At 43.1% G+C, this 25,164-nt stretch overlaps 1 protein-coding gene across 1 annotated transcript in view; it reads right to left on the bottom strand.

Annotated features, from left to right (window-relative positions):
* The window catches only part of SYN3 (synapsin III), a 367,029-nt gene that overhangs the window by 275,677 nt on the left and 66,188 nt on the right, over positions 1-25,164 (bottom strand). Inside the window, exon 3 of the mRNA XM_049783129.1 lies at positions 24,914-24,971. Within this exon, the coding sequence (XP_049639086.1) occupies positions 24,914-24,971 (58 nt within the window). The remainder of the gene's footprint in view (positions 1-24,913; positions 24,972-25,164) is intronic.

The following is a 25,164-nucleotide window of genomic DNA, read 5'->3' as shown; positions in this document are numbered from 1 at the left end:
GATATCCTGGAGGGTCTTTGGGTACATTCTCATTGGAAACAGCACCTGGAAAGTTTCTGATGACAGGCAGAGAGTATAAGATATTCATGTGTAGTTACAAATAATGGCACTGGTGATTATAATAATGTTGATGACAGAATGGAAAAAATGGTGATTAAAATATTCATTATAATAAGTTGAAGAATGGGGCTGGAGTAGTACCACAGCAATGGGGCATTTGCCAATGAAGCGACTCTGATCTAGGATGAACCGCGCGGTTTGATCCCCTGGTGTCCATATGGTCCCCCAAGCCAGGAGCGATTTCTGAGCGCGTAGCCAGGAGTAACCCCTGAATGTCACTGGGTGTGGCCCCAAAACCAAAAAAAAAAAAAGTTGAAGGATGATAGTAGGTCAAGAAATCAGGTCAAGAGTCCCTGAGAGAGGAACTTGGATGACTGATTGGAATGTACACAAGAAATCAAGAATGTGTGACTATGTGGAGGTGACAGCTATTGGCCTTGAATGAGAAGGCTGACTGAAGGAGAATTTCAACACAAAGTAGATGTTTTCAAAATTCCTTGCAAATACAAGACTCTGGCAGAAAGATTGTTCTGGGTGCCAAGGGTGACTGATAAGATATTAGAATTTTTTGTTAACTAGTGAACACCTATTTTGTGCAAACTTTACCAGTAAGTCCTTAGAGTGTGCCCCTTTTCTCGGCTGTTTACTCTCCCTATGTTATAAAGACAGAAAAGAAGAAACTTGAAAATAGAAATGAAAAGCAGGAGAACTGTTCTTCAGAAGGAAGCTTGATACTGGATTGGGGATGGATAAATTAGGAAAGGGAACATAAGGATAATGGTGGAGGGGAAGAGCAGGCGCTCTAGAGGGAGACAAGGGAAATGAAATGAAACTGGGCACATTGGTGGAGGGAAGTCGACAATAGTTAAGTGATTAATGTTGCGACATTGTTGAAACTTAATAATGAATAACTTGGTGTCTATAACTCATGGTGATAAAAAATTAAAAAATTTATTTAAAAAAGAAAGAAGAGACCTGAGTTTACAGAAGACTAACACAGCATCTGAAATCTTCCTTAATGATACTTAACTTTGACCTGTCCTGCTTGCTAAACCTTTGTCATTCGCTGCCTAAATTCTTCCTTCACCTGTTGGCCAAAATACCCCAGTGCTACACTGTACAATGACAGGGTGATTACTGGGTGGCAAAGTCAGGCAAACACATGAGATTTTAGCTTCTAGATTTTGCTTCTCAGTAGCTGAATGTCTGTTCATCCAGGATGGGAGGAGTATGTGAGTATGTGTATGAGGGTGTTTCATTATTTTACTTCCTCTCCTGCTTTGAACTACAACAAAGAAGCTCCCCACATCTTTCTTGACCCTTTTCTCCTTTTTGAGTTGATAGTAGTCAACTCTGGTTACCCCAAGGTCCAGATGTTCTGTCTCTCTTCATTTCACAACTGTGTTTACTGTACCTTGGAACTATTTAGCTATTTAGCAATAACTACCACATATTTTTAAACAACAACCACAAAAGAGATTTTGTCTGAAAGGAGGATTTGAGACTGCACTGCTTAAGCTGAGAGCCTAAACAGAGGGACTAGTGATAGTTTTTGCAGGGAATCCTGCACTGGGGTGATGGGTCTAGACCAGTGACTACTCACTGCTCTTTGACTCCAAATCACTATCCCTCTTTGTGTATTTGGCTACTTTAGGAAGCTGGAGGAGGGGAGGAGTTGTCAGGGCAGGATTAGGGCATTCCTGATTTGTCTAGTAAATTATCATCAAAATTCCACTCTAAGCTCTAACAGATTGTTATATTTATGCTGGGAATGAAACTGGTCATTAACAAATCCCTTTCAAAAAATTCAGCATTCTATAAGTACTAGGTGATCATTTCACATGTTAGGTTTTTTTTTTCACAATGTCTCACAGAGTCTACGGAGATTCATTAGAAGAGAATAATAGCAATAGTGAAAAAAATACTGAAAGTCTAATTCATACACAGACTATGAAATTCTACATAACTGACTCTGATCTCCTCCTAGATATGTCGCCTCATCATCCCTTCTACTTCCCACTTTCAACTCACTCCAACATGACCACACTGGCTTTCTTCCCACTATCAAACAGAGAGATCAACTCCAGTCTGCAGCATGCAGGGAAGCAATTTCCCAGCCTGTAGCATGGTGGCCTCGGCCCTCCACTCACCTATGCTCAATGGTGCCTCCAGAGGCGCTTTCTTGTAAAGATCTGGTGTTCTTTTCTTGTTTAATCTTTTCCCATACCAATCATTTCCCTTGGACATGAATATGTCCATTCCAATTCCAGTTAAATATTTAACTGTCCATCCCTCTCACTATATCAAGAAGAAGCTCCAGAGATACATAGGTTGGTTCTGTTTCATTCATGACTCTATTCTAGCACCTAGTCCTGTATATGATTGTCCAGCACAGTCATACAACAACCAATTAAATGAGCAGATGCCTATTTTTTTTTCTTTTTGTACTGAGGATGTATCTGGTACTGGTTTGTTCCCAGTGGAGAAGTCTCCAATCTCCTACTGGAGATTGCTCTGAATAGAGCTTGGAGGACTGTGCCATCAATCTCTTTAGTCCACAATACTTTTTTTTATAGATGCCAAAGGTGAGGTCCAGGGAGATGAAATGACATTGCCTAAAGTTAGATTTGGGGAATTATGACATCTCAGATATAAATAAGGATGCCAACCTTTTGCTGAGTGGCTTGTTTTAGGGGAATGTGTTCTACTTCACAGAGCCGTGGGTATTACTTGTACAAACAGCACCCCTTATTTCCCACCCCTTTCAATATGTCTCTATCTCAGCTTTCTGAAGCTGCCATAAAGGCTGAAGATCTTTCCCCATTCTCCACTTGTCCTCTCCCACCTGCCCTACTGCTGGTAAACATTGGGCAGGGTGTCCAAGGCCTACTGCTGGCTGGATCTGATTTTTGGTGATTTCTTGGTTCTGGCTGTGTTTTTGACTCTGAGGACTAAGTAGGTTTAGTGATTCCTTAGCTGACATCTTGGATAAGAGCTTATTCCCATGGAGACAGACTCCCACTGAAGAAAGACCTGGAGGATACAAGGATAAGTAACTTAGCATGGCTAACTCCTGTTAGATCCATGGTATCACCAACAGGAATGATTTTCCAGCACAGAGCCAAGAGTAAGCCATGAGCACCAATGGCTGTGGTCCAAAAAACTCAAACATTAAAAAAATGAAGAGATCTTGTAAGTCTGAAAACTCACTGGCCCATTGTAGGTGAGGAAACCTCACCCCCATCAGCACCTGGTTTCTCTGGGAAGGTCCTGGATACATTATCATGAAGTTACACAGCAGAATTACCCTCCTGTCATGTCAACCAAGCAGCTCCACTGGCCAGATGCAAAATCACTCTCTGATCATTAAAGATCAGTGTGTATAGTTAGCATGTCTGGGAGGGAATGAACAGTACATAAAAAGATGACAAAATTAATACAAAAATAGTGGGAAATAAAGTGATAAAATCTACATTCCTAAATGTTAAAGTAATGGAATCTCTAACATTAGGTGGAATTTACCATAATATAGAGACAAACAATCAGTAGCAGTGATTTGCCATTTACCAAGTGTTTGGTATTACTTAGTGGTTTCTAGAATGAGACCACATAAATCTGACTATAAACTCTACCCTTTACTTCAATTCAACTTAGACCCATGAGTTAGCATTTCTGTCTCAAATTCCTCATCTATCAAATGAAGCAAGTCTGAGGCTGTTGTTGAGTATTAAGTAGATTAACCCATCTACACAGCAGTAGTAAGTTGTCCAATGTAATGTGCTTGAGATATACCAGTTATGTTATTGAGATTTAGATTTCTACAGACTGAGCAAGTGGTTTTAGGTGGCTACCATGCAGAAGATAGGTACTACTGACATACCATTGAGTGTAATAGCAAAAAAATACCTGTTCTTATAGAAATTTATCTAGGGGAGAAGATAAACCATTGACAATGACTATACTGGGAGAGGAGAAACGGACTGTGAAAGACAATGTGCTGGGAATGAATGATATATAACATAAAAGGGCTTGGAAGGAGACACTTGTTCATCAATGGGAGCAAAGAGAAAAGCAAACTTTAAGAATTGGGGTGGAGAGATGATTTCTAGGGAAAGAATAGAAAATACAACACTGTGGTATTGGAGCACTAATATGTGAAGAGTTCAAGAAACAACAAGTTACTGTGTTTGCAACATAACTAGTGATGAGGCAAATGGAAGAACATGACATCAGTGGAGACAGTGGGCTCAATGGTGGTAAAGATTTGATTCAGCGATAGTAAGATGCTAGCACTTTATACACCATCCTTAGACACATGTCATCATCCTCACTTTCATAAAGTAGCATCAGTGAAGTTCCTGAGATGCTTCATCACCACCACCCCAAATTATCACTAGTCACCATCCTCATTACCATCCCCACTTCCTCCCATCATCACCATCCCACCACTCTCTTCATCGTCCTCACTGTTGCCCCATTTTTAGGATCCCGTTTACTCCTTTGTCGACTGAGTATCCACAAAGAGCTCCCAGAATGAGAAATTGATTCCCATCTTCTTTTCCCCTTTTGAGGGGAGATCTTGGTAATATTTATCTGCAGCAAATAATCCACACAGACAGGAGGGTTAAGGGGTAAAGGGTTGGGCGAAGAGGGTCCTTTGTCAGCTTGCTGCTAGCTCCAAAACACCAAGAGCCAGCCAGCCAACTCTGGCCACTGACCCTGAATGCCTGGCACCCAAGCTATTTATTCGGCTCTCAACAGCGCTCCCACCTGGAAGGTCAAGGTGGGACAACAGGCAAAGAATAATCTTATGGAAATATTTTCATATACAACACTCACCACCAATCTCACCAGCTTCACAATCATCTCTAACTCAACCCACAATCATCACCACCATCACCACTACCAGCATCATATTTAAAAATACAAGAAGTCAGGAAGTCAAGTTTGACATCGATCACTAAAAATTTTTTTGTTTGGACTTTAAATGATTTTTTTATTGGTTAAAATTTTGGTTTCTTAAAGCCTAGATGTACCTTTACTAGGGATTAAGATTGGGCTCTTGTAGCTGGCAGACAGAGGAGCCAGCCATGCCCCAGTTTTTTTCAGAGAATCATCCTTCCTGTGCAAATCCTCAAGAAATATGGACCTACAAGAAACATCATCACCTAAAAAAGTAAGGTCCACTGCCACACTTTCCTGTTTGCCTCAGAAAAATTCAAGGCTGGAGAGAATTTTTTATAATGTCCTGAGGCAGGAAGGGTGTTCACTGAAAAGTGAAGGGAGTGAGGAAGAGGAGAAGGGGGGAATCTTTCAAGAAAAATAGAAGATCAGCCCTGCCACATCTCATCTCCCCATCTCCAGAAAGAGTAAGTGATTTGCTATCTCTTATGAATTTTTGCCATTTGCAACAAACAGGATCTCAGACCACATCTTAGCTACCCAGTGAAGATGGCGCTTAATGTCCCTCTGCCTCTATTATTCATGATCAAGCTGGGATCCACATATGTAAATCCCAATCTGCTGAATGTTCAGAAAAAGGATGTGTGGAGAATGAAGCAAACCAACTATAATAAAGTAAGGGCTCTGGGGCCCCTGGAAATCGGAAATCCCCAGTCACATTAGCATTGGGTTTTATCTCAAGTTCTGTGAGGAATTGTTTAGGAATGAAGGAAGGCAAATAGGATGAGGGGAGACACTTCCATAGGGTGGGATCCTTATATTTTCTGTAGAATATATCGTTAGTATTTTTAATTTTAAAATTGAAAGTGGTAATGTGCTTGCTGGAACACTTCAACCTTCCAAGCTCTGAGATATGCAAATACCCAGTCACATCTGGACCAACTTACACCTTTTTTATGTTCAGGGTGCAAACTATTTTCAGAATTTCAGGAATGCCCCCAGGTCTTCATGCTTCTTTTCTACCCTTAGTCACCAGTATGGACCTTCTTGTCTAAAAGAGCCTCCTCGCTGCCACCCTGACTCTCACTTGGCCTCCACCATCATGCCAGCTTACTTCTGCCATGTTGTTTCCCACAGTGGTTTCTTGCTTTACATTCTGACCAGCAATGCACAAGATCCCAATTCCTAGCATTCTCTACCCCCACATGTTCTTTTCTGTGGTTTGACAGTGAGAAGTGTGGCAGAATGGGATTAGAGGAAGCAAAAAAGTCAGAGGCAGGAAGCAGTTTAATGCATGATGAGGCTCCAGTTATGGGGAGGATGTGAATTATTGCTCAGAGTGAAAGCAGAAGCCTTTGGAGAGAGGTGAGCCCCTAACGAAGGAACCTTAGTGCTTCCAGCGCCAAATGCATTGGGCCTCCCAGGCTAGCACCATCCTTTCATCTCTCAAGTTCCCAAAGGGTTAAACCAATGTAAACAGGGGTGAATGCGGTGAAAGGAGATATTTCCTTCCCTTGGCTGACACACTTGATGCAGGAAGCAGACTCCAGCTCTGTGCTCCATGGGAATGCAAAGAGGGCCAGACTCCGGTTACAAGAAGCAAATGTGAAGCAAAGAAAACTTCGCCTGGACACAAGATGGCTTAGCGCATCCCAGGAAACTTTCTGACAGCTACTGAACAGCCGAAGGCTCCATCTGTTTCTAATCTTTCTTAAAAGAGCCTCGTGTGCTGGTGCCTATTTAAAATAATGCACACATGGAGTTTCTAAAATGCAGAAGGGAAAAGGCCCAAGCTTGCCCTGCCGGCACAGCTTAAGTGTTTATTTTGGAGCCTGCTTTAGGAGTTCTGAGACAAGATACAGTGGATTTCTCTTCCTCGGGCTGATTTGCAAGTCCCCATGGACTTGGGCTGCAAACTCTGTAGACAGCTGGGTCTGAACTGGTCACTGCTTCCAAAGTCCATTGCAAAATGTCTCTAAATTAAAAACCAGGCTCAGGTTGATGGTGTGTATGTGTGGGAAGGTCTCCGAGCGCCTTTTTTCTCCTTGCAAGAATGGTTTCACTGATTCCTCTTGCTCAATACGAGTTTCCAAAGTTCAAATCTCTCTGCTCAGATACTCATGGTCTCCCTGAGGGGCTGTAAGAGTTGCAGGACAGGGGCCGGAGAGATAGCATGGAGGTAAGGCGTTTGCCTTTCATGCAGAAGGTCATCGGTTCGAATCCCAGCGTCCCATATGGTCCCCCGTGCCTGCCAGGAGCAATTTCTGAGCCTGGAGCCAGGAATAACCCCTGAGCACTGCTGGGTGTGACCCTCCCCCCCCCAAAAAAAAAGAGTTGCAGGACAGCATGACTATGGGGGTGGATGGAGGTTCAGAGCCAGCTAGAAACTCTCCTTCAAATATGCTGCAAGTGACACGCCCATAGGGAAAAACCACACGCATGGCCAGGCACCTCCATGCCAGGAAGCAAAGGCATCCCTCTAGGGAGCATGTAAGCTCTCTGCCCTAGGGAATGCAGGACATCATGGCTCTAAATAGTACCTTTATGCCCAGTGCCTTGAACAACGATAAATGAATCACTTCTATCTTTAAAGGCTTAGAGAAATAAACTTATAAATGTGGACTCACATCCACAAAGGCCACCTGTGCCTGGGAGCCTCACAAATGGCAGCCTTAGATTGTGGAACAGGGAATGGCAAAGAGAGAATCAGAAAATGGAACCAGCAAGTGTCAGCAGAGCCCTTAGTAATCACTGATATCTGTTGCTGCCCTTTCACACCACTACATCCTGCCAACTCAGTTGGCATTATTTTCATATGGTTGTAGTTATGCCCAGTGAAGGTGGGGTGGTGGTAGGGTGGTGGTAAACATTATTGCAGTAAGAGAAACAGCAGCAGCAAGCATAGAAGTGGTCATGGTCTCTGGAGAAGGAAGAAGCAAAATAGCTATACTATTAAGATCAGGGCTAGACATGGGGTGCATGGATACAAGGGATGTATGGACTTCCCAGTGGCAAGCTAATCACTATGGTGTAGCATATTTATCTCTTAGTAGTATATGTCATTTTTATATCAGTATTAAAATGTGTAAGAATGAACTGGGCCAGGAATATGGCTCAGTGGTAAAGCATAAACCTTCCATGCATGAGCCCAGGGTTAATTATTGGTGCCACAAACATGCAAAATTGAAATAGTTTTTTTTTTTTCAGTTCTTAACTCTATGTAGGGTAGTGCTCTATGGGTTTTGTAGATATAAATTCTGACAGCAAATTCAAAATTCATATTATTGTCATTCCCTCTGGGGGAACTAAGATCAATATATAGATGATTCTCAATATATAGAAATAGTTCAGATTATGAATTTTCAACTTTATAATGGTACAAGGCTATACATGTTCATTAGAAACTATACTTTATTTTTCAATTTAGATCTTTCCCCAGGTTTAGACACAGAGTCACAAGGATAAGAGGCTAAGGGATTATACAATTCATACCTTACACACTATTTTTACGAGGGCATGAAAGTAATTCCATAGACTAATCAAAGCTTTACTATCCAAGTGGCATTGTGTTGAGTGGATCTGACTGTCACTTAATGGAAGAGTTCTATGTCCTTGAGGTAAATCAGATCCAGTCCATTTTTCCACAGCTTTGATGAATTAATTCAATTTGTCTTGGAATTTTCAACCTGTGATAGAAAGAGATCTGCAAAGTCCCACTTTGGGCAGTGGGTAACCATGCATGCAAACAGAGTGGTCTGGCTCCAAAGTCTGCCCATTTCATGAGATCTTCTGTAGCTCTCCCAGAAATGGGACCAGGGAGCATGGATCTGGGAAATATTCTAGAGCTAACTCCAGCAGAAAAATTATTTCAGAAGAGGTAGTTGAGGGACAGAAGCTCTCACACCATTTGAGGAGTTCCAAAGTAGAGGTCTTCCAGCTTTACATCCAACACAGCAGGAGTCTTTGTTTTAATTTGTTGACATACTGGGTTTGATAAATGACTTAATTTAATACAAAAAAAGAGGTGTGTTTTGCAAACTTGTGGAAAAGTTCTAGAGTTTAGGGGCTGGGAGACAGGGGTTAGGCACTTGGCCTTGATTCTGATGATCTTCATTTGAATCCTTGGCACCATATATGGTTACCAGAGCACCATTGGGTGTGGCTCCAACCCCTCCACCTCTCCTAACCCTTGCCAAAAGAAATTGAAATTTGATGGGTGGAATCCAAATCTATTTTCTCTATCTGGAGACTCACATCTGGGGCTTTTCTAACCACAGCCCTCTCCTCCAAGAGATTAGCATTTCCTAGAGCATCAAAAGCTTTGCTCAGTGATCTCCCTCCACATGGCCATCACCATCCAAAAACACTTGGCCCAGCTCTCTGTAGGGCTCATGTGCCAAAAATGTCCCTTTCTGTGGGCAAGGGTGCAGAACCCTGTGATAGGTCCTCCTACAAATGTATCAATCAGCCAATCTGTGTCCTGCTACCACAAAGGAAATGCGTGGCCAGATGCAGATCTGTCTGTCCTTCCATCACAATAAATCCCTACAAGCACTCTTTCTTTAGAAACAGTTCAAAAAGATTCTTCCTCCTGAGTCAAACATAGCATGAAAGTCATAAGAATCAGAAAGACTTTCAACTCCCAGTATCATGTACCAACAGAAACCCACAAATCAGAGTTGAGGATTCGAGGAAATAAAATGCAACCCAGAGAAGGTGGTTAAGCCATCAAGGAGAAGAGAGGGAGCTAGCAGCAGGAGCTAGGAATACACCATGTTTTTATGGACAGTTTAGGAGTCAACCAGCCAGGAGTCAAGTCCAGGATCTGCATGTTGTAAGTTATATTATCAAACTTCTCTGGACTTTAGTTTCTTCACTGCTGTAGTAATGAGCAACTCACAAGACTCGAGAGGTTGTACATTAGTGCAATTTCCCCAAAGGTTTATAAATTTTATACTAACTGTTTAAAATATGGGGATCATATCACTATTATTGACATTATATATTAATTTCCACACAGGTTCTTAAGGGAATAAAAGCTTAGATACACTCAAAGACTAGAGAGAATTTTAGGTTTTCAGAAGTGTGTGAATGGATTAGCAAAATAAATGTGAATAGATAGATAGATGAATAGATAGATGGGTGGATGAATAAATAGATGAATGAATAGATAAATGAATGGAAGAATGGATGGATGGATGGATGGATGGATGGGTGGGTGGGTGGGTGGATGGATGGAAGAATGGACAAACTGATAAAGAATCATGGAAATAGTATTTCTGGAAGCTGAGCAGACTCAGAGGGAAAGCTATTATAAATGAGAGAACATCTAAATTCAGTTCCTGACTTATCCAAAGGCTCTTGGGGCTCCAGTTAAAATAGAAAAAAGAAAGGGGGCAAGGAGTTGGGAGTGGGAGAGGGGTTCTGGTTGAAAGGGGTCTGGGTGCTGCCTAAGTCTTTGGCCTGTGTCCAACAGACATGATGGAGCCTGAACCATGAAGAAAAGAGGAAGCCCCAGAGGGTTTGTACAAGAATAAGTAAATTCAGCCTGAGTGCTCAAACTCTGTTCTGTTTGCTGAACGTAGAGCTCTGGTTCATGGTCCTTGGCTGGCCCTCCCTTGGATTCCACTGCTTTTCCTGGCAGATGGTGGTAGGTGCCTGTCTCCTCCCTGTCTGGACTAATACAGGCTCCAAAGGGTCTGCTTGAAGAGGGTGGAAGGTCGCCTGTTTCTGTTAATCTGTGAATCAAACTGAAACTCAGGAGAGAAACCTGATGGGTTTACAGCAGTACAGACAGGTTCTAGCAGTGCAGATCAAGGAAGACCAGTCCACTCAGAGGTGCTTCCTCGGCTGAATTCAGAGCATGGACCTGACAAAGTGCTTTGGATTTAATAAAGCAAAGTTTTCTTTGCTTCCAGGAGCTCTGGGTGGCAGGTATCTGTGGAAGCAGGTGGATAACAGCTCCCTTCTGGCACTGCCCAATGCCCAATTCACAGAGATTCCTAAGAGCCCAGGAAGGGGAGAAAGAGGTGAAGTGTGTTTATGAGCAGCTGTGTAGCCTTGAATAAGGGTAGGCATGGCTCTAAGTCTCAATGCTAGGGAGAGTGACAAAGGGCATCACATAGTTACCAACTGCAAGCCTCAGCTTTTGCAATATTCTTGGTGGGCTGTGGCACCTACAGGGTGTCATCTGTTCCCTGCATGAGACTATCTTGTCTGCCTGGTGCCCTTGCAGGCTTCCCTGCAATCTCTAGTGTCACTGGCATGCTCCTTTTGTGCCACTGATCATGTTCAGGGACCTTTGAGTACATCTATCCTCTGATAAATTATTAGAGAAGGGTCCTGTTTTTTTCTTGAAACCTTTTCATAGTTCCCCATTTTAGATACTTCAGACAAGTATTTCTTGAGAATAGATTATCTAACTTTACAACATAGTCTTCACCTTTGTATGTCACCCCAGTTTGATTTTCTCAGTCTAAAATCTTTTCTTTAAAGCTTTAAAAATGGCCTGGAGTGGAAGTACAGACTGTAGGGCTCTTGTCTTGTATAAAACCTACCTAGATTCAATGCCCAGCTCCCCATATGGTCCTCGAGCCCTGCCAGGAGTGATCCCTGAGTAAACATCCAGGAATAAGCCCTGAGCACTGCTAGGAATGGCTCCAAATCAAAACCTTAAAATTTTCACATCATGATCACATGCTTTTTCCCCCTATAACAATAAAATTTGGTGTAAGACCTGTGACAAGTATGTAGTAAGATATGGTGTATATCTGGGTATATGTGCCTGCAGAAGAGACAGCAATAGCCTCCCACATGTGCTACCATTACACTGGGTAGCTTTCCTTTTTGCAACAGCTAATGTGTGTGTGTATATATGAGAAAGAGAGAGACAGACAGAGAGAGAGAGAGAAAGAGAGGGAGGAGAAAGAATGTATGTATGTGTGTGAGATAGAGAAAGAGAGAGATACTAATCTCTACGCTACTCCATTGTAAACTCTATCCACTTATTTTTACTTGCCGTTGTTGCCTGCATACCTGCACATAGTAGCAATCAATTACCATTCACAGGATGCATAAGGGACCCATCAACATTCCTATGAGTCTAGCGACTAAAGCAGGTGCAGAGTGTCTGTCTCCTGGGCTGTCAGGTCCATGAAGTACTATGATCTGGCCTGGGACACAGCATGACAGACCCTCCTGATTCTCATATTTTGTAACCCACAAAGAAGACTACTCAAATCCAAATGGCTCTTGGTTAGAAATAAAATTCCACAGCCCTAGTCTCTTGGGAGTTGTTAGGTGAGCAAATGTGTAGGTTGAAAGTGGCCTGATGAGTGAAATGTGGAAAAAGGCATGAGCTATGTGATACAGGGATGGGTGCTTCTCTCCCTGCCATATCAGACAAACAGTGAGAGGAAGCTGAGCAAAAACAATGTCATAGTGAAACCTGAAAACACATAAGGCAGCTCTGGGAAAAGGATATCTCAAGAGCAGAGCTGCAGACGAACAGGTGCAGATCCACAGGGGCTGGCTGGGCCCTGCTGTCTAATGAGGGCATGGGGATGGAGTGAGGGGTGGAGAGACTGGCAGGCAGGAACTGGCTCATGTAGGATTCCTTAAACTAGGCCCGACTCACACAGAACATTCTCATGCACCAGTCTGGCTTCACACTAGAGATGAAAATCAGCAGGTCAACTTGGGATTGATTGTTCTGGACACCTACCCAGGTAAATCCTCCTAAAGGTGCAGAGCAATGATCTGATTCTAGAGCTACATGGACAACTCCTGCTCTGCCATGAATGGTGTGGAGAAGCCACCCCACCTCACAGCCTCGTACCCCCAGAAGGAGTGATGTAAAAGTACCTATAGCTGGAGGATGCTCTGGAAGTGCTCAGAGGTATTAGTTCCAGTGCACACTGGTGATCCCCATTAAGCCTTCAGCACCCAGGCAGCAAATCTCCCTGGTAACACTTTCAGTGACAACTGTCTTGTGTCCCTTCTAGGCTCTTGGGGAGATGGGTTTCCCGGTAGTTTTCACTCAGGATAAAATCTGTTCTGCTCAGCCAAGATCAAATGTGATGTGGAAAGCAACCTAAAGGACCTGCACACTGAGTCTTTCTTTGCCATCCCTGGAGCAGTAGTGCAGCCGGGCTGGGTCTGGTCCAGAAGAAGCGATTTCAAAGCCCAAGTCCTGTTTATGCATTGGCCTCTCTCCCTCTAAGAGCGTCTGCTCAGAGTGGGCTGGAGATTCCTGAGACAATCGAATAGATTAGTTTCCAGTTTAGCATAACAGCCAGACAGACTTTGGCGGTGAAGTCATCCAAGTCAATTAAAAGACATTTTTCCCTGCTGGGAGTTCCAAAGTCCCTTTGGTTTGTTCCAGCTTTCTGAGGATGTTTCATAATAGGCTCCACCCTGGGTTAATTCCTAACCCTGGATTCCTTTTGAAAGGCCCAGGCTGAAATCCTGTATGCAAGCACATTCAGGCACGGGCCACAGGCTGGGTTGGGGGCTCCTTTCATCAGAGCCTGATAGCAAATGGTGAAGACAGCAGAGTTGGCTAGTCCATGTGGAGAAGGGCCAAGCAAAAGTTTAGGTCTGATGGAGCAGGAATTAGAAGTGACTGAGGGCACAAGGTCAGGAGTCAGGGAGGTTGTGAGGGTGGGAAGTAGTTCAGAAAACATGGCTGGAACTCAGCTCATGACACAGATGCACTGGGCAGTGACTTGCTTCTATGCGATGCCAGTTTAAACCCACCCAATGCAACTGAAAAATAGGTCATTTTAGGGCCAGAGAGGTAGTACAAAGATTAAAGCAATTGCTGGGTATGTGGTTGACCCCAATTCAATCCCCGCCACTGCATATGGTTTCTGAGCTCTGCCAGGAATGATCCCTGAGCACAGAGCAAGGAGTAAGCCCTGAGCTTACTATGTGGTCCCCAAGCAACAATAACAACAACATCAACAAATTGATCACTTCTCAAATAAAAGTTATTAGCCAGAGACCAAAAGAACACGGCAGCAGGAAATAACACAGATTTACTCAGTTATCTTGAGGGCTAGAGATATAGGACAGCAGGGAGAGCTCTTGCTTTGCACACAGCCAACCAAGGTTCTATCTTTGTCACTGCATATGGTCCAAGTCCTTCCAGGAGTGATCCTTGAGTACAGAGATAGGAGTACCACCAGGTAGCCTCCCAAACAAAAATAAACAAAAAAAGCTATATATAAAAAGGACTTTTATATATAACCATGGACTTCATTCCAAGCATGATAGTGATTGTGCATTAGATGCCCTTTAACTAAATCTTGAGTCTCTCTGCCTCCATCTCAGGCCTCCATTCCCACTTGATCCCTTTTCTAAAACAACCAGCAGCAAGTGAAACCCTAAGTATAAGCACAATCACGTCCATATATGGTTCCAAAGCCCCATGAGTGTGTAACTTGAAGCAGTTGGTGCCTTCTTGGTGTACATTGGCCAAATAAGGACTGCCCCTGGACAAATTACCCGCAAAGCACTAGTGGAGGTTTCATATATGCTCTTGACCCTACACACCTTCCTCCTTCCTAGCCTAATAATGTTCTACCATTTTTCTTTCCAGGAGCCCAGTTGAGCTCATCTTGTCTGTGTCCCACTGCAAGAACATCCCCCATGCAGAGCTGGCCCTCTCTCTTCTGAGCTGTGGACAGACTGCCACAAAGCCAAGGGCCACATGGACTAGAGTCATCTCCCAAACTATAGCCATCTTACTACCAGACTGGAGCACTTTAAGAATAGATGCCTCTGCCACCAAGGCCATGTTCAGGCAGGTGCTCAGCTGAGAGTTCTTGCAGGAATGAGCAGGCTGAGGTCAAAAAAGTTCCGTGTGTCCTCTTACTTATCATCCCTCAAGACATTTTTGTGCTTTAAGAGATCTTCAACGTTCTCCCTAATTTTCAGGCACATTCCATGTATCTACGACACTAACAGAGGCTGGTGGGTAGCAGACGTAGACAATGTGTAGGAAAAGTAGGAGGGTAAACATGATAAAACACAGCAGGCAGAGGTTACAAAACTATGAGGGACTTTCAGGTGTCAAAGGAGGTATTTGCCTTCAAGGGCCTCTTTCCTTCCTTCTTAACACTGGTTCAAGGGCTAATGAAAGGGACAGTCAAATGTAGAAGCTCTATCTCCTATGGCAAAGAAGACAGGAGGGCTCCAAAGGATCATCAACAGGCCATTCAATTCCTACTGCATTGAGTATGCCACCCTTTAGCCTACTCTGTACCATGCACCACTATTCTACAGTCTGCTTCTGGCCATTGACTATTGCTCAGCATCTATCATAGGACACCCCCATTCCTGTACAGATGATGGACTCTTGGAGACAAACATGGAAAAGATGACTAGAGGCTTAGAGTTATTTGTTTGCCACCACAAATCTTGAAAAAAAAATAATGGCTTCTAAAACAGGGGAAGAAAAATAATTACATTGGCAAGTGGAAAATGCAAGAGTAAAACTGTGACTTGGGGGACAGAAGTCTGGTTCCCCATACTTTGGACTCCAACAATAACTTGGTATGTCTGCTGGGTCTAGCAAACTCCCCTTAACTCCCCAAACAAAAATTTGACAAAAAGGTTGAATTAGCTGTTTTTCAAAATCTCTTTCTGATTCCATTCTCATGGGCCAGATATCATCAACCATTCATTTACATGGTCCACAAGCACTTTTACCCAGGACCAGTTACTGTCCAGGGAGTTAGCAGCTGGCAACGGGTGGCAGTTGAGTGCCAATGTGTGATGGAAATAGGGCCGGACACAGAGGCACCTCTCTTTTTCTCTCTCCCTGTCTCTCTCTCTCTCACACACACATTAAAATTCAGTAGGAATTTTAATGGTTCACCCACTAGTAATTATACACCAAACCTTAGTCGGAGCTAAGAAAAATTAAAAGAGCCCTCTGAAACCATATTTGAGATCTTAGGTATAGGCAGATAGCTCTACTTTGGGTAGAGCACCAAAGTCAGGTGAACTTTGGTACAAACTTCAATTCCCTGTTTCTCTACTATGTGTATAACCCTATCAGGGCAATTTACTGCTGTTCTGAGAAGCTCTGTGGTCTAAACAGTGGGTGAAAAGTCTGGGCTCCAGAATGAAGGCTCAGGAATCTCTGACTAGGCATCTAGCTTGCACACAGCAGCACATTCCAATGCCCCATCACCATTAGGATTGTTTCTCCATTTCTCTACTAGCTTCTGAAGTCAGTGAGCTAAGGTGGCCTACAGTGGGGAATGTGTGTGAAGATCTGTGGTTGAAGAGAGAAATGCAGCCTCTCCCTGATGAGCTGCATTTCAGAGAATACAGTCGAAAATGACCCACCTGCTGTTTTCATTCCCAGCTGGTTATTAGATTTAAAAAGAAAAAAGGCCTCCATGGAGACTTGCACGCTTTTAAAAATAATACAAAACAGAATGTCTGAGGTCAGGGTAAGCCAAACTAAACAAATGAATCTTGCAGGCCTATGTGAACAAAGCAGGGGCCTGGTGGATCAGAGCAGGCTGCGTTCGGCTGGGCCTAGCCATGCTGAGAAAGACGAGAAAATGGCCAACTGCTACTCAAGCTGGATGTGGCTGGTCCTGTGCATGGTGATCATGAGATCTGAAAATAAAGGGTGAATTAAAAAAAGGGTTGTTTTTTTTTTTTTTTTTTTTTTTTTTGCTGTCAGCTAATCCAACCATTCTGTAGAAGAGCTGGGAGATGAGGGTGTTTCAGACCTAGCATCAACATCAACTTATTGTTGGAGTTCAAAGAGTAGGGAACTAGGCTCCTGTGCCCCATATCCCCAATTTCCAATGTTCTCTTTTGCCTTCTACTTTAACAGTAGGTTTTGAGAAAGATGGATGGAATCAGGATGGAATCAGCTTCAGAGCTGGTGTCCAGGCCTGGACTGCAATGGGGGAATACCACAGGCAGAATGGACTTTAGAACCCCTGGATTAAGGAGGTACTCAGATTCCAGAACCCATGGTCCTCCAGATCATCTCTACAATTCTGCAGAGAGCACTTTGGAGACATCTATAGAATTTTCAGTACACTGGAAGGTAGATGTTCCATGAGCCATGAGGTTGTTGGCTAGGCATTGGGGATGTCCTGGGGCCATCCCCGGCACTGAGGCCTCACCAGCTCCACAAGGAGTTCAGAGGCTGGAGGGTCCCTTCATTAGGCTGTCTTCATTAGGGTCAAAGGGCTTTTTCTGCACTGGAAGGTCACTCACAGCACCCAAAAAAGAATGGTGACCTTGGTTGGGCAAGACCCCTTCCTTCCCTGAGCAATGCTCTTCCAGCAGGTAGAACATACTGTGTATTTTTCAGTCTACTTCCAAGCAGCCCTACTGCCACCATCCCTACCTTCTTTTCATGGTGAGGGATGAAAACCTAAATCTGAATCCAGGGACTACCTGGCTCCACTCACTGCTTACCAGGGTGCAAGAAAAGACAGGGAGCAAGTGGCTACTGTTCTAACAAGAACAGCTTGATCAATGACCTTGACAGATGCAGCAAGCCAGGGCACTTGTTTCACTGTCTATTGGTGGGTCTGCAGGCAAGTGGGTCTCTTGGGACCATCTAGCCCTTTCAATAGCAGAAACAATAGTTGCTGCAGGAGGTCTGGGGGTAGGGTCTGTGAAACTGGGCCCTCCCTGACCTCTGATCCAGTTCTCATCAACCCTTCCTACGTAAACACTCTTCTGAAACATCAGCCAGTGGTCTGTACTTTTGCTAGTGATGATACCTTTATGCCAAAGAAAGGTGGCAGTTAGGATCTCTCTGGAAAGTGGCCCAATAAAGTGATAGGTGTTTAACTACAGAAAAGGGAACTCAATTGTGGGGTCATATTTGGAGGACGTTTTTATCCCCTCTCTCCAGGGATCATTGAAATTCTTAGCTATTTGAATTGGTTGCATTTTACCAAAAATATATTTAAAAAATAACAATGCATACTCATTTCCTTTTAGGTCCATTTCCTGTGAAATAGTCCCCCCAAAAATAATGAAGCTTCTGCAGGAGCATTTCCCACATTGGAACTCCAAGACCTTCCTGCCCCTCAGTTTCTGCCTGTCCATGTAGAAATCTGTCTCCTTACAGGACTTACCAGCAGTCTGAACTCTGAACTCCCTGCATTCAATAAGGTTCAGTGCACAAGTGCACATAAAACCTGGCTCTAGGTCCTTCAACATCACCTATTTCAAATGCTTGTTTCACTTTTGTAAGCCTCAATTTCTTCATGTGTCAAATGCAGACAAGCAGAACACCCTCAAGTGACTGTGGTTTCTACATGAGGAATAATTTAGTCAATGCCTTGGGTTCTTGTTATTGAAATCTATTGTCCTGGAAGACTGTCAGGGATGGAAGGGGGATACTGGGGCCACAGTGCTGGGTTAAAAGCCTGGCACCTACCTATTATTATTAGTTTGTTTTTGGTTTTGTTTGCTCATGGCTTGCTGTGCATTTTGGGATCATCCCAGACAGTCTCCTCAATTCTACTCTCAGCTTACTTTTTGCATGTCGATTGCATCACCAAATAGCCCTCAGATTTAATCCAAAATACTATTCCTGTTCCATTTCAGTTACTGGTAAATAAATTTGATAAGATGCTGTGAACACTGGGGACTATTTCACAGGAAATAGACCTGAAAAGATATAAGAGAAATGAAATAAAGTCCAGTACAGAACATTCAGACCAGCCATTCAATGAATTTCTTCCAAGGTGTATTTCTCTTGAGTCATTCCTACATAGAAATAGGTAATTTAAGCCTGCCACTGTCCACCAAACTGAGCCAACATTCAACTTCAATTTTTCTATTTTGTTGGCAATTATTTCTTGAAGTAATCAATGGTATTTGTTGACTAAATCTATAGCAAAGGACCATTTTAGGAAAGTTTGCTTCAGAAAAAATCGTGAAGGAACCCTGAAGTAGGCGTTAAAAATAAGTACATGAAGAAAAATAAGCATTAAATAGAAATAAATAAATTAAATAAAAATAAGGCATTAAAATAAATACATGAGTGCTTCAAATATTTGAGGAAAAAAATTCCACCTCTGCTTCTGGAAGTTGAGGAAGTACATAAAGAGAGGAAGATGAATAGGTTTCTAGGCAACAACTTTCCCTGGGACCCTGAGTGATGTGTCCCTACTCTGCTCTCTGACAAGAACTGAATTCAAATCAATGTAGACACGATGAGAGCCTGGGGCTTGTCTAGGGTCCTTTGTGGATTCAACATCAGAATCTAGATCTTGTCTTTTACTCCAGCAAGCCTTTTCTGTTCTGTAGGCTTTGCTATCTTCATTAGCACCCAGGAGAAACTGGCCACAGCCATTTTAATCTCATTATATTAGAGAATGAAGTCCAAGGCTCTACCCCATAAGACCCCAGTTCACTGGTCTTTCAGAACTGGGAGTCAAACTTCATTTATTACTTCATTCATTAACCTCATTGCTTAGTTTCACTCTAGGGTAACGGATCTATCTGGAGAGAAAGACCGTTTGTTTCAAATATAACCAGAGAAGAGCCTGGTGCTAACAATCCTAGTCAGAGCTTCACAGGCTCTACAGGACCTGTAAGCCAATGATCTACAAGGCCCAGAGAGAATGTTAGGTAATGGGGTACCGAATTTTCTGGCGTATAAGACGACTTTTGAAACAAAAAAAAGTCAACTGAAAATCGGGGGTTGTCTTATACACCTAGTATATCCCGAAAAATGTTTCAATATGCCGCTAAACGAAAATTGTCTGAATATTGCCACAAAACGAATTTTCCAACTCGATCCTGCACCAATCACTGCAAGGCTGCTCGGACAGCCTTTCTAACTCAGCCAATCCAAGCAGGCTTTTTATGCATGCAAATTAGATAATGTTCTGGACCCGAATTTACACTGTCAAAAGCCTGCTTAGATTGGCCAGAGTCAGAGAGGAAGTCTACTACAGTATAACTTCTGAACCTTTGTTTGTTGTGATTGGCTCACTGTGGTACATACAGTTGCAGCACAGGAACGTTCTGTCTTATACAGTGAATATAGGCCTAAACCTATGTTTAACTGTAAAATTAGGGGATCGTCTTATACGCCGGAAAATACGGTATATCAAAATATACTCACCACCATCCCCCTCCTTCCCACCACATTCTCTCTCTCACACACAGACACACAAACACTTTCTCTCACACACTATCACATACACTCTGTCTCTTCTCTCACACATGCACACTTTTAAATATATTCAAAGACTATATATATTATATATATACTCTTTCCTTTACACATATTATCTTACATATACTCACATAGATCTCTCACACACTCTCTTTTTCACACACACACACACACACACACACACACACCTCACTCTGGGTTTTCTGATTCTTGACTCTAGAAGAGCTGAGACAAATATATTTTGTTCTGTGGAGGGGAGTGTCCATACCCAATGATGCTCAGTAACTACTTCTGGCTCTGCATTAAGAAATTAAATCCTTGGGGCCAGGTGGTGGCGCTAGAGGTAAGGTGCCTGCCTTGCCTGCGCTAGCCTAGGACGGACTGCGGTTCGATCCCCCGGCGTCCCATATGGTCCCCCAAGCCAGGAGCGACTTCTGAGCGCATAGCCACGAGTAACCCCTGAGCGTCACCGGGTGTGGCCCAAAAACCAAAAAAACAAACAAACAAACAAAAAAAGAAATTAAATCCTTGTGGGGATCTTAGAGATGCTAGGGATCGAACCTGCGTCATCCTCATGCAAGGCAAATGTCTTACCCGTTGTACTATTGCTCTGGCTCCAGCAAACACATTTTTACTGAAGGGGAGAAGACAGAGGGAAAGACCGCGGCATCTTCTAGGCCTATCATAACTAACTTATTCATTCATTCCAGCAAAAACCAGACAGTGGAATTACCTGGCTTGCTTGGCCCTCACTTGGGAGCTAGACTTTCAAAATGGGAGCCAGCTCAGACTAAACAGTGGCTTCCATGAAAGGACTCACCCCGAGCAGCAGACTTCATGGGAGATTCCCAAGGGGCTGCTTCTGAAATACATCCATGGGAAATTTTCCCCAGGGGAAAGATGAATGAATGCAGCCTCTAAGATGGGGTTTCAGGGAGAAATGTCCAAAATAACCTGCCAATTGCCTTGCCTAAAAGGCTTACCGGCTCAAGGACGGTGAGAAATCAGGGAGCTTAGCCAGTGTTTTCCAGTGTAGCAGAAGCCCTGGAGGACTGGCCGAGGGTCCTCAGAGCCCCAGCGAGTTATTCTTAGGGTAAATTCCTTTGATACTCCTGCTCAAAAAATTTTGTGCCTGTATTTTGAGCTGAAGTGTCACTGAGGTAAAAGGTGAAATGAAAATATAGAAAAAGGAAGAGGAAGAATGAGCAGGCTGGCAGCTGAGCATTTACCAGATGGTTTATGGAAAACACAGATTTTTAAAGGGGCAATCAAGAAGTAGTGATTTATCTCCCTTGAAAACCTGACACGCATCCTGGAATCTCTGGAATCTATCAGTTATTCATTCGGGAAATATTTGTTTCCGTTTGAGGATGTGCCAGTCCCTTTGCCTCTCACAGAGTGAGAATCAGACAGCTAGGGTCCTGACCTACCAAACAAACCAAAAAAATCCCTCACCAAAAACTGCTGAGAAACCCAGGTAAGCAGGGATGGAAGAAGGGGCCACTCTGAAGGGAAGTCCCAGGTCACCTGATTTAGAAGGAATCTTTAAGGAGGGAATTTTTTTTAGATTTTTAACAATTTATTTAAATATTATGGCTTACAAGGTTGTTCATAATACAATTTTTCTTTGTTTTCTCACAGTTATAAAGTTCATGACTGAGTTCCAGTCATACAATGTGCGACATTCTTCACGAGTGCACATTTTCTGCCACCAATGTCACCAGTTTGCCTTCTGCCCTTCCCCTTGTTTGCCTCTGGGACAGACATGTTTCTTCTCTCTTTCCTTTTATTTACCTTTTATTGTTAATGAAGGGGTATTTTCATATCAACTTATTTCCTTTCAGCACCTGGTTTTTGTTCAGAGTGAACATTTCCAACTATCATTGTCATAGTGGCCCCTTCTTGGTCCTAACTGTACTCCCTTGCTATTTGTGGCAAGCTTCATGTCATGGGCTGGTCCTTCTGGCTCTCATCTCTTATTGTCTCTGGATATTATTATCATACTATCATTTTTATATTCCACAAATGAGTGTAATCATTTTATGTCTATTCCTCTCCCTTTGATTCATTTCTCTGAGCATAATACTCTCCATGTCCATCCATATATAATAAATTTTATGACATTAGTTTTTCTAATAGCTGTGTAGTATTTCATTGTGTAAATGTACCAAAGTTTCTTCATCTACTCATCTGCACTCATGCACTTGAATTGTTTCCAGATACTGGCTATTATGAATAGTATGACAATGAACTTAGGAATGCATATGACTTTTTTGTATTTTTGGGCTCCTAGTGTACATTCTTAGGAATGGTATTGCTGAGTCAAATGGAAGATCAATTTCTAGAATTTTTGAAAAATATTCATATTGTTTTCCAAAAGGTTGAATCAGTTGACATAAGGAGGGGATTTTAAAGCTCACATTTAAGTCAAGGAAAAGGAAGGAATTAGGATTTAAAGTCTCTGACTTCAGTATGATAAGGCAAATGGAAACTGGGAAGTGAGGTGACATTAGGAGGCAGGGGATGAGAAAGATTGAGAACTGAGGTGAATCCTACCACAGATGAAAGCACAGTAGGGACAATGGTGGTAAGAGCTAGGGTGAGCAGTGACTGGGACCTGCTATTAGACATAGGAAAGTGAGGAGGGATTCTGAGGACATGCAGCCTTAGGGCTCAGGGGGGAAGGTGGTCACCCCCACTGGGAGTTATCTCAGGAGGATGGAAGGCAGTGGACAGTGATGGGGAGATGACATGTCCTGTTTCACAGTCAAGCAAATTGGATATTTCATTGCACACTCTGTACTTCCCATCACTTGACTCTTGATCATGCTTCTTCCATCTCAGAAACTCTTTGTGAGACCCTTTCCATCACAACCCCATCCTTCCTTTAGGATCCACTTCACACATCACTGCCAGCCCCCTCTAAGCCATTTAGGATTCCTTCAGTGAGTTGTGACTTCTCTTGTCCCCTGAGCCAAGCTCCAATCTTCTTTCCTCTAGGGGGCTGCAAAAATGTTCCTCCCTTTCCACGATCTTTCTGGACCTGGAGCTTTTGGGCAAAGAGCCTCAATTTCTTCAGCCTTTTTGCCTACCTCTTTGCTAGCAAGCACTGGTGAAGTCTGGCAAATATTTGTGTAAGTAAATTAAAATCATCTGCTCTTTGCTAAGAAGGTAAAACCAGAAGACTCGTGACTCATAGGACTACTGAACTAAAATTCAAGTTGTAGGGGTCTTCAGACTACATCAAAGGTGATGCTCAGAGGATCCCTGTTCCTCCTACACAGCCCACTGGGGGCAGGGAGATGGAATGTCAGAGCCTCTGCTTTTTCAGAGTGCCTTACAGAAGGAACCTTGTGTATCTCAAGAACCATCTGCCTTAGATGGGGAGGGGATCATGATAAATAAATGTATCTGGGGCACAGAATGTTCCAAATGTTCCTCTTGGACTCACTCATTCACCTCTCATAGTCATCAAGTAGACACCATCATTCCTACTTCCTAAAGGTAAAAAAACTGAGTTACAGAAAGCTAAGCTCAGTGTGTGTTCAACCAAAACCACACAGGGAGGAAGTAGTAATAGTGGAATCCACAACTGTAGTCTTACTCCAGAGCCCATCTTTGGATGCTCTACCGAAAAAGAGCATGGTCTGTAGCATGGAGTGGGTCCTAACTGGAGTTGCCATAAAGAGTGTATGCGTGTGTGTGTGTGTGTGTGTGTGCGGGGGGAAGGTTCCTGCAAGAGATAGTCACTAGTGCTAGGGTTCATTATGCCAGATTCCTTGGGGAGAATGGAATAAATTAGGTTTCTTCCCTCCATAAAATGGAGCCGCAGTGATAGCGCAGTGGTAGGGCGTTTGCCTTGCATGTGGCTGACCCAGGACAGATTTGGGTTCAATCTCCAGCATCCCATATCATCTCCCAAGCCAGGATTGATTTCTGAGTGCATAGCCAGGATTAACCCCTGAGCATCACTGGATGTAAAAAAAAATTGGGGGTCTGGATATTAGCTATCATGGTAATTAAAAGAACCTTGTGGAAAATTTGAATCTTCCCTGAGGCTGTAAATGAGTTTATTCAACAAAGACAAGGGGGATTTGAGGCTAAGAAGACCGTCTGACAGTACCTGGAAAAAGAAGGAATCAGAATTTGAAATCATTAGTTCCACACCTGGTGGTCCCAAGGAGAGGCTGTGGTAATCTTGGGATTTTGTAATCTGGGGGGGTGGGGAGGAGGTGGAACAGCATGAGTAGACTCACAAGTTCCCCAGTCTATGACCATTCAAGAAGTGTCCCCTGTCTAGATTTGATAGAGCAGGTGTCCACTTAACAGTTTCTGTAAAGAAAAGGTTCTGTGGCTAAAACAAATACACTGAAAACCACTGGGCCAAACAAATCTACAATCTAATGAAACTCCAGGTATAAGTCAAGGGTTTGGAGAGAGAGAAGAAAAATGTCTGCCACAGAGGGGACATTGGTGATAGGAAATGTGCACTGGTGAAGGGTGTTGTACATTGTATGACTGAAACTCAATAATGAACAACTTTATAGCTGTGAGAGAAAAAAAAAAAACAAGGCCAACAGTATTATTAACAACCTTGTAAGCCACAGTATTTAAATAAAGTAATTTTTAAAACTCTAAAAAAAAGTTCTCTGGAAATCTTGGCAATAATTATCACATACACAATGGGAGCTGAGGTTACTCTGGGAACGGCTGTGGGTATTCTGTAAAGTGTCAGGGTGACAGTGCTGAGGACTCAGCTCCACTTACCTGCTCCACCCGAATCTCAATCTCGCCATTCACTTTCTTTCCATGAAAATACTTAGCCCTGTGAAGAAAAGGGAAAAATCAGGTCAGTAAAGATGCAGTCTTCTTTATCTGCTCTCTGTTTTCCCAAAGGCATTACTCCCAGACCCATTCTGCATTTTTTCCCTCCTGAATGCCCACTTTTTTTTTCTTTCTTTTTAACACAAATTGTGTAGAAGAGAAGTGCAAGGATTCCAGGAGAGGACTGAAGACAA

This window comes from Suncus etruscus, chromosome 11 (genome assembly GCF_024139225.1).
Source record: "Suncus etruscus isolate mSunEtr1 chromosome 11, mSunEtr1.pri.cur, whole genome shotgun sequence".
NCBI classification, from domain to species: Eukaryota; Metazoa; Chordata; class Mammalia; order Eulipotyphla; family Soricidae; genus Suncus; species Suncus etruscus.
Note: the sequence above shows the minus strand (reverse complement) of the source record. Positions and strands in the feature narration are given on the sequence as shown.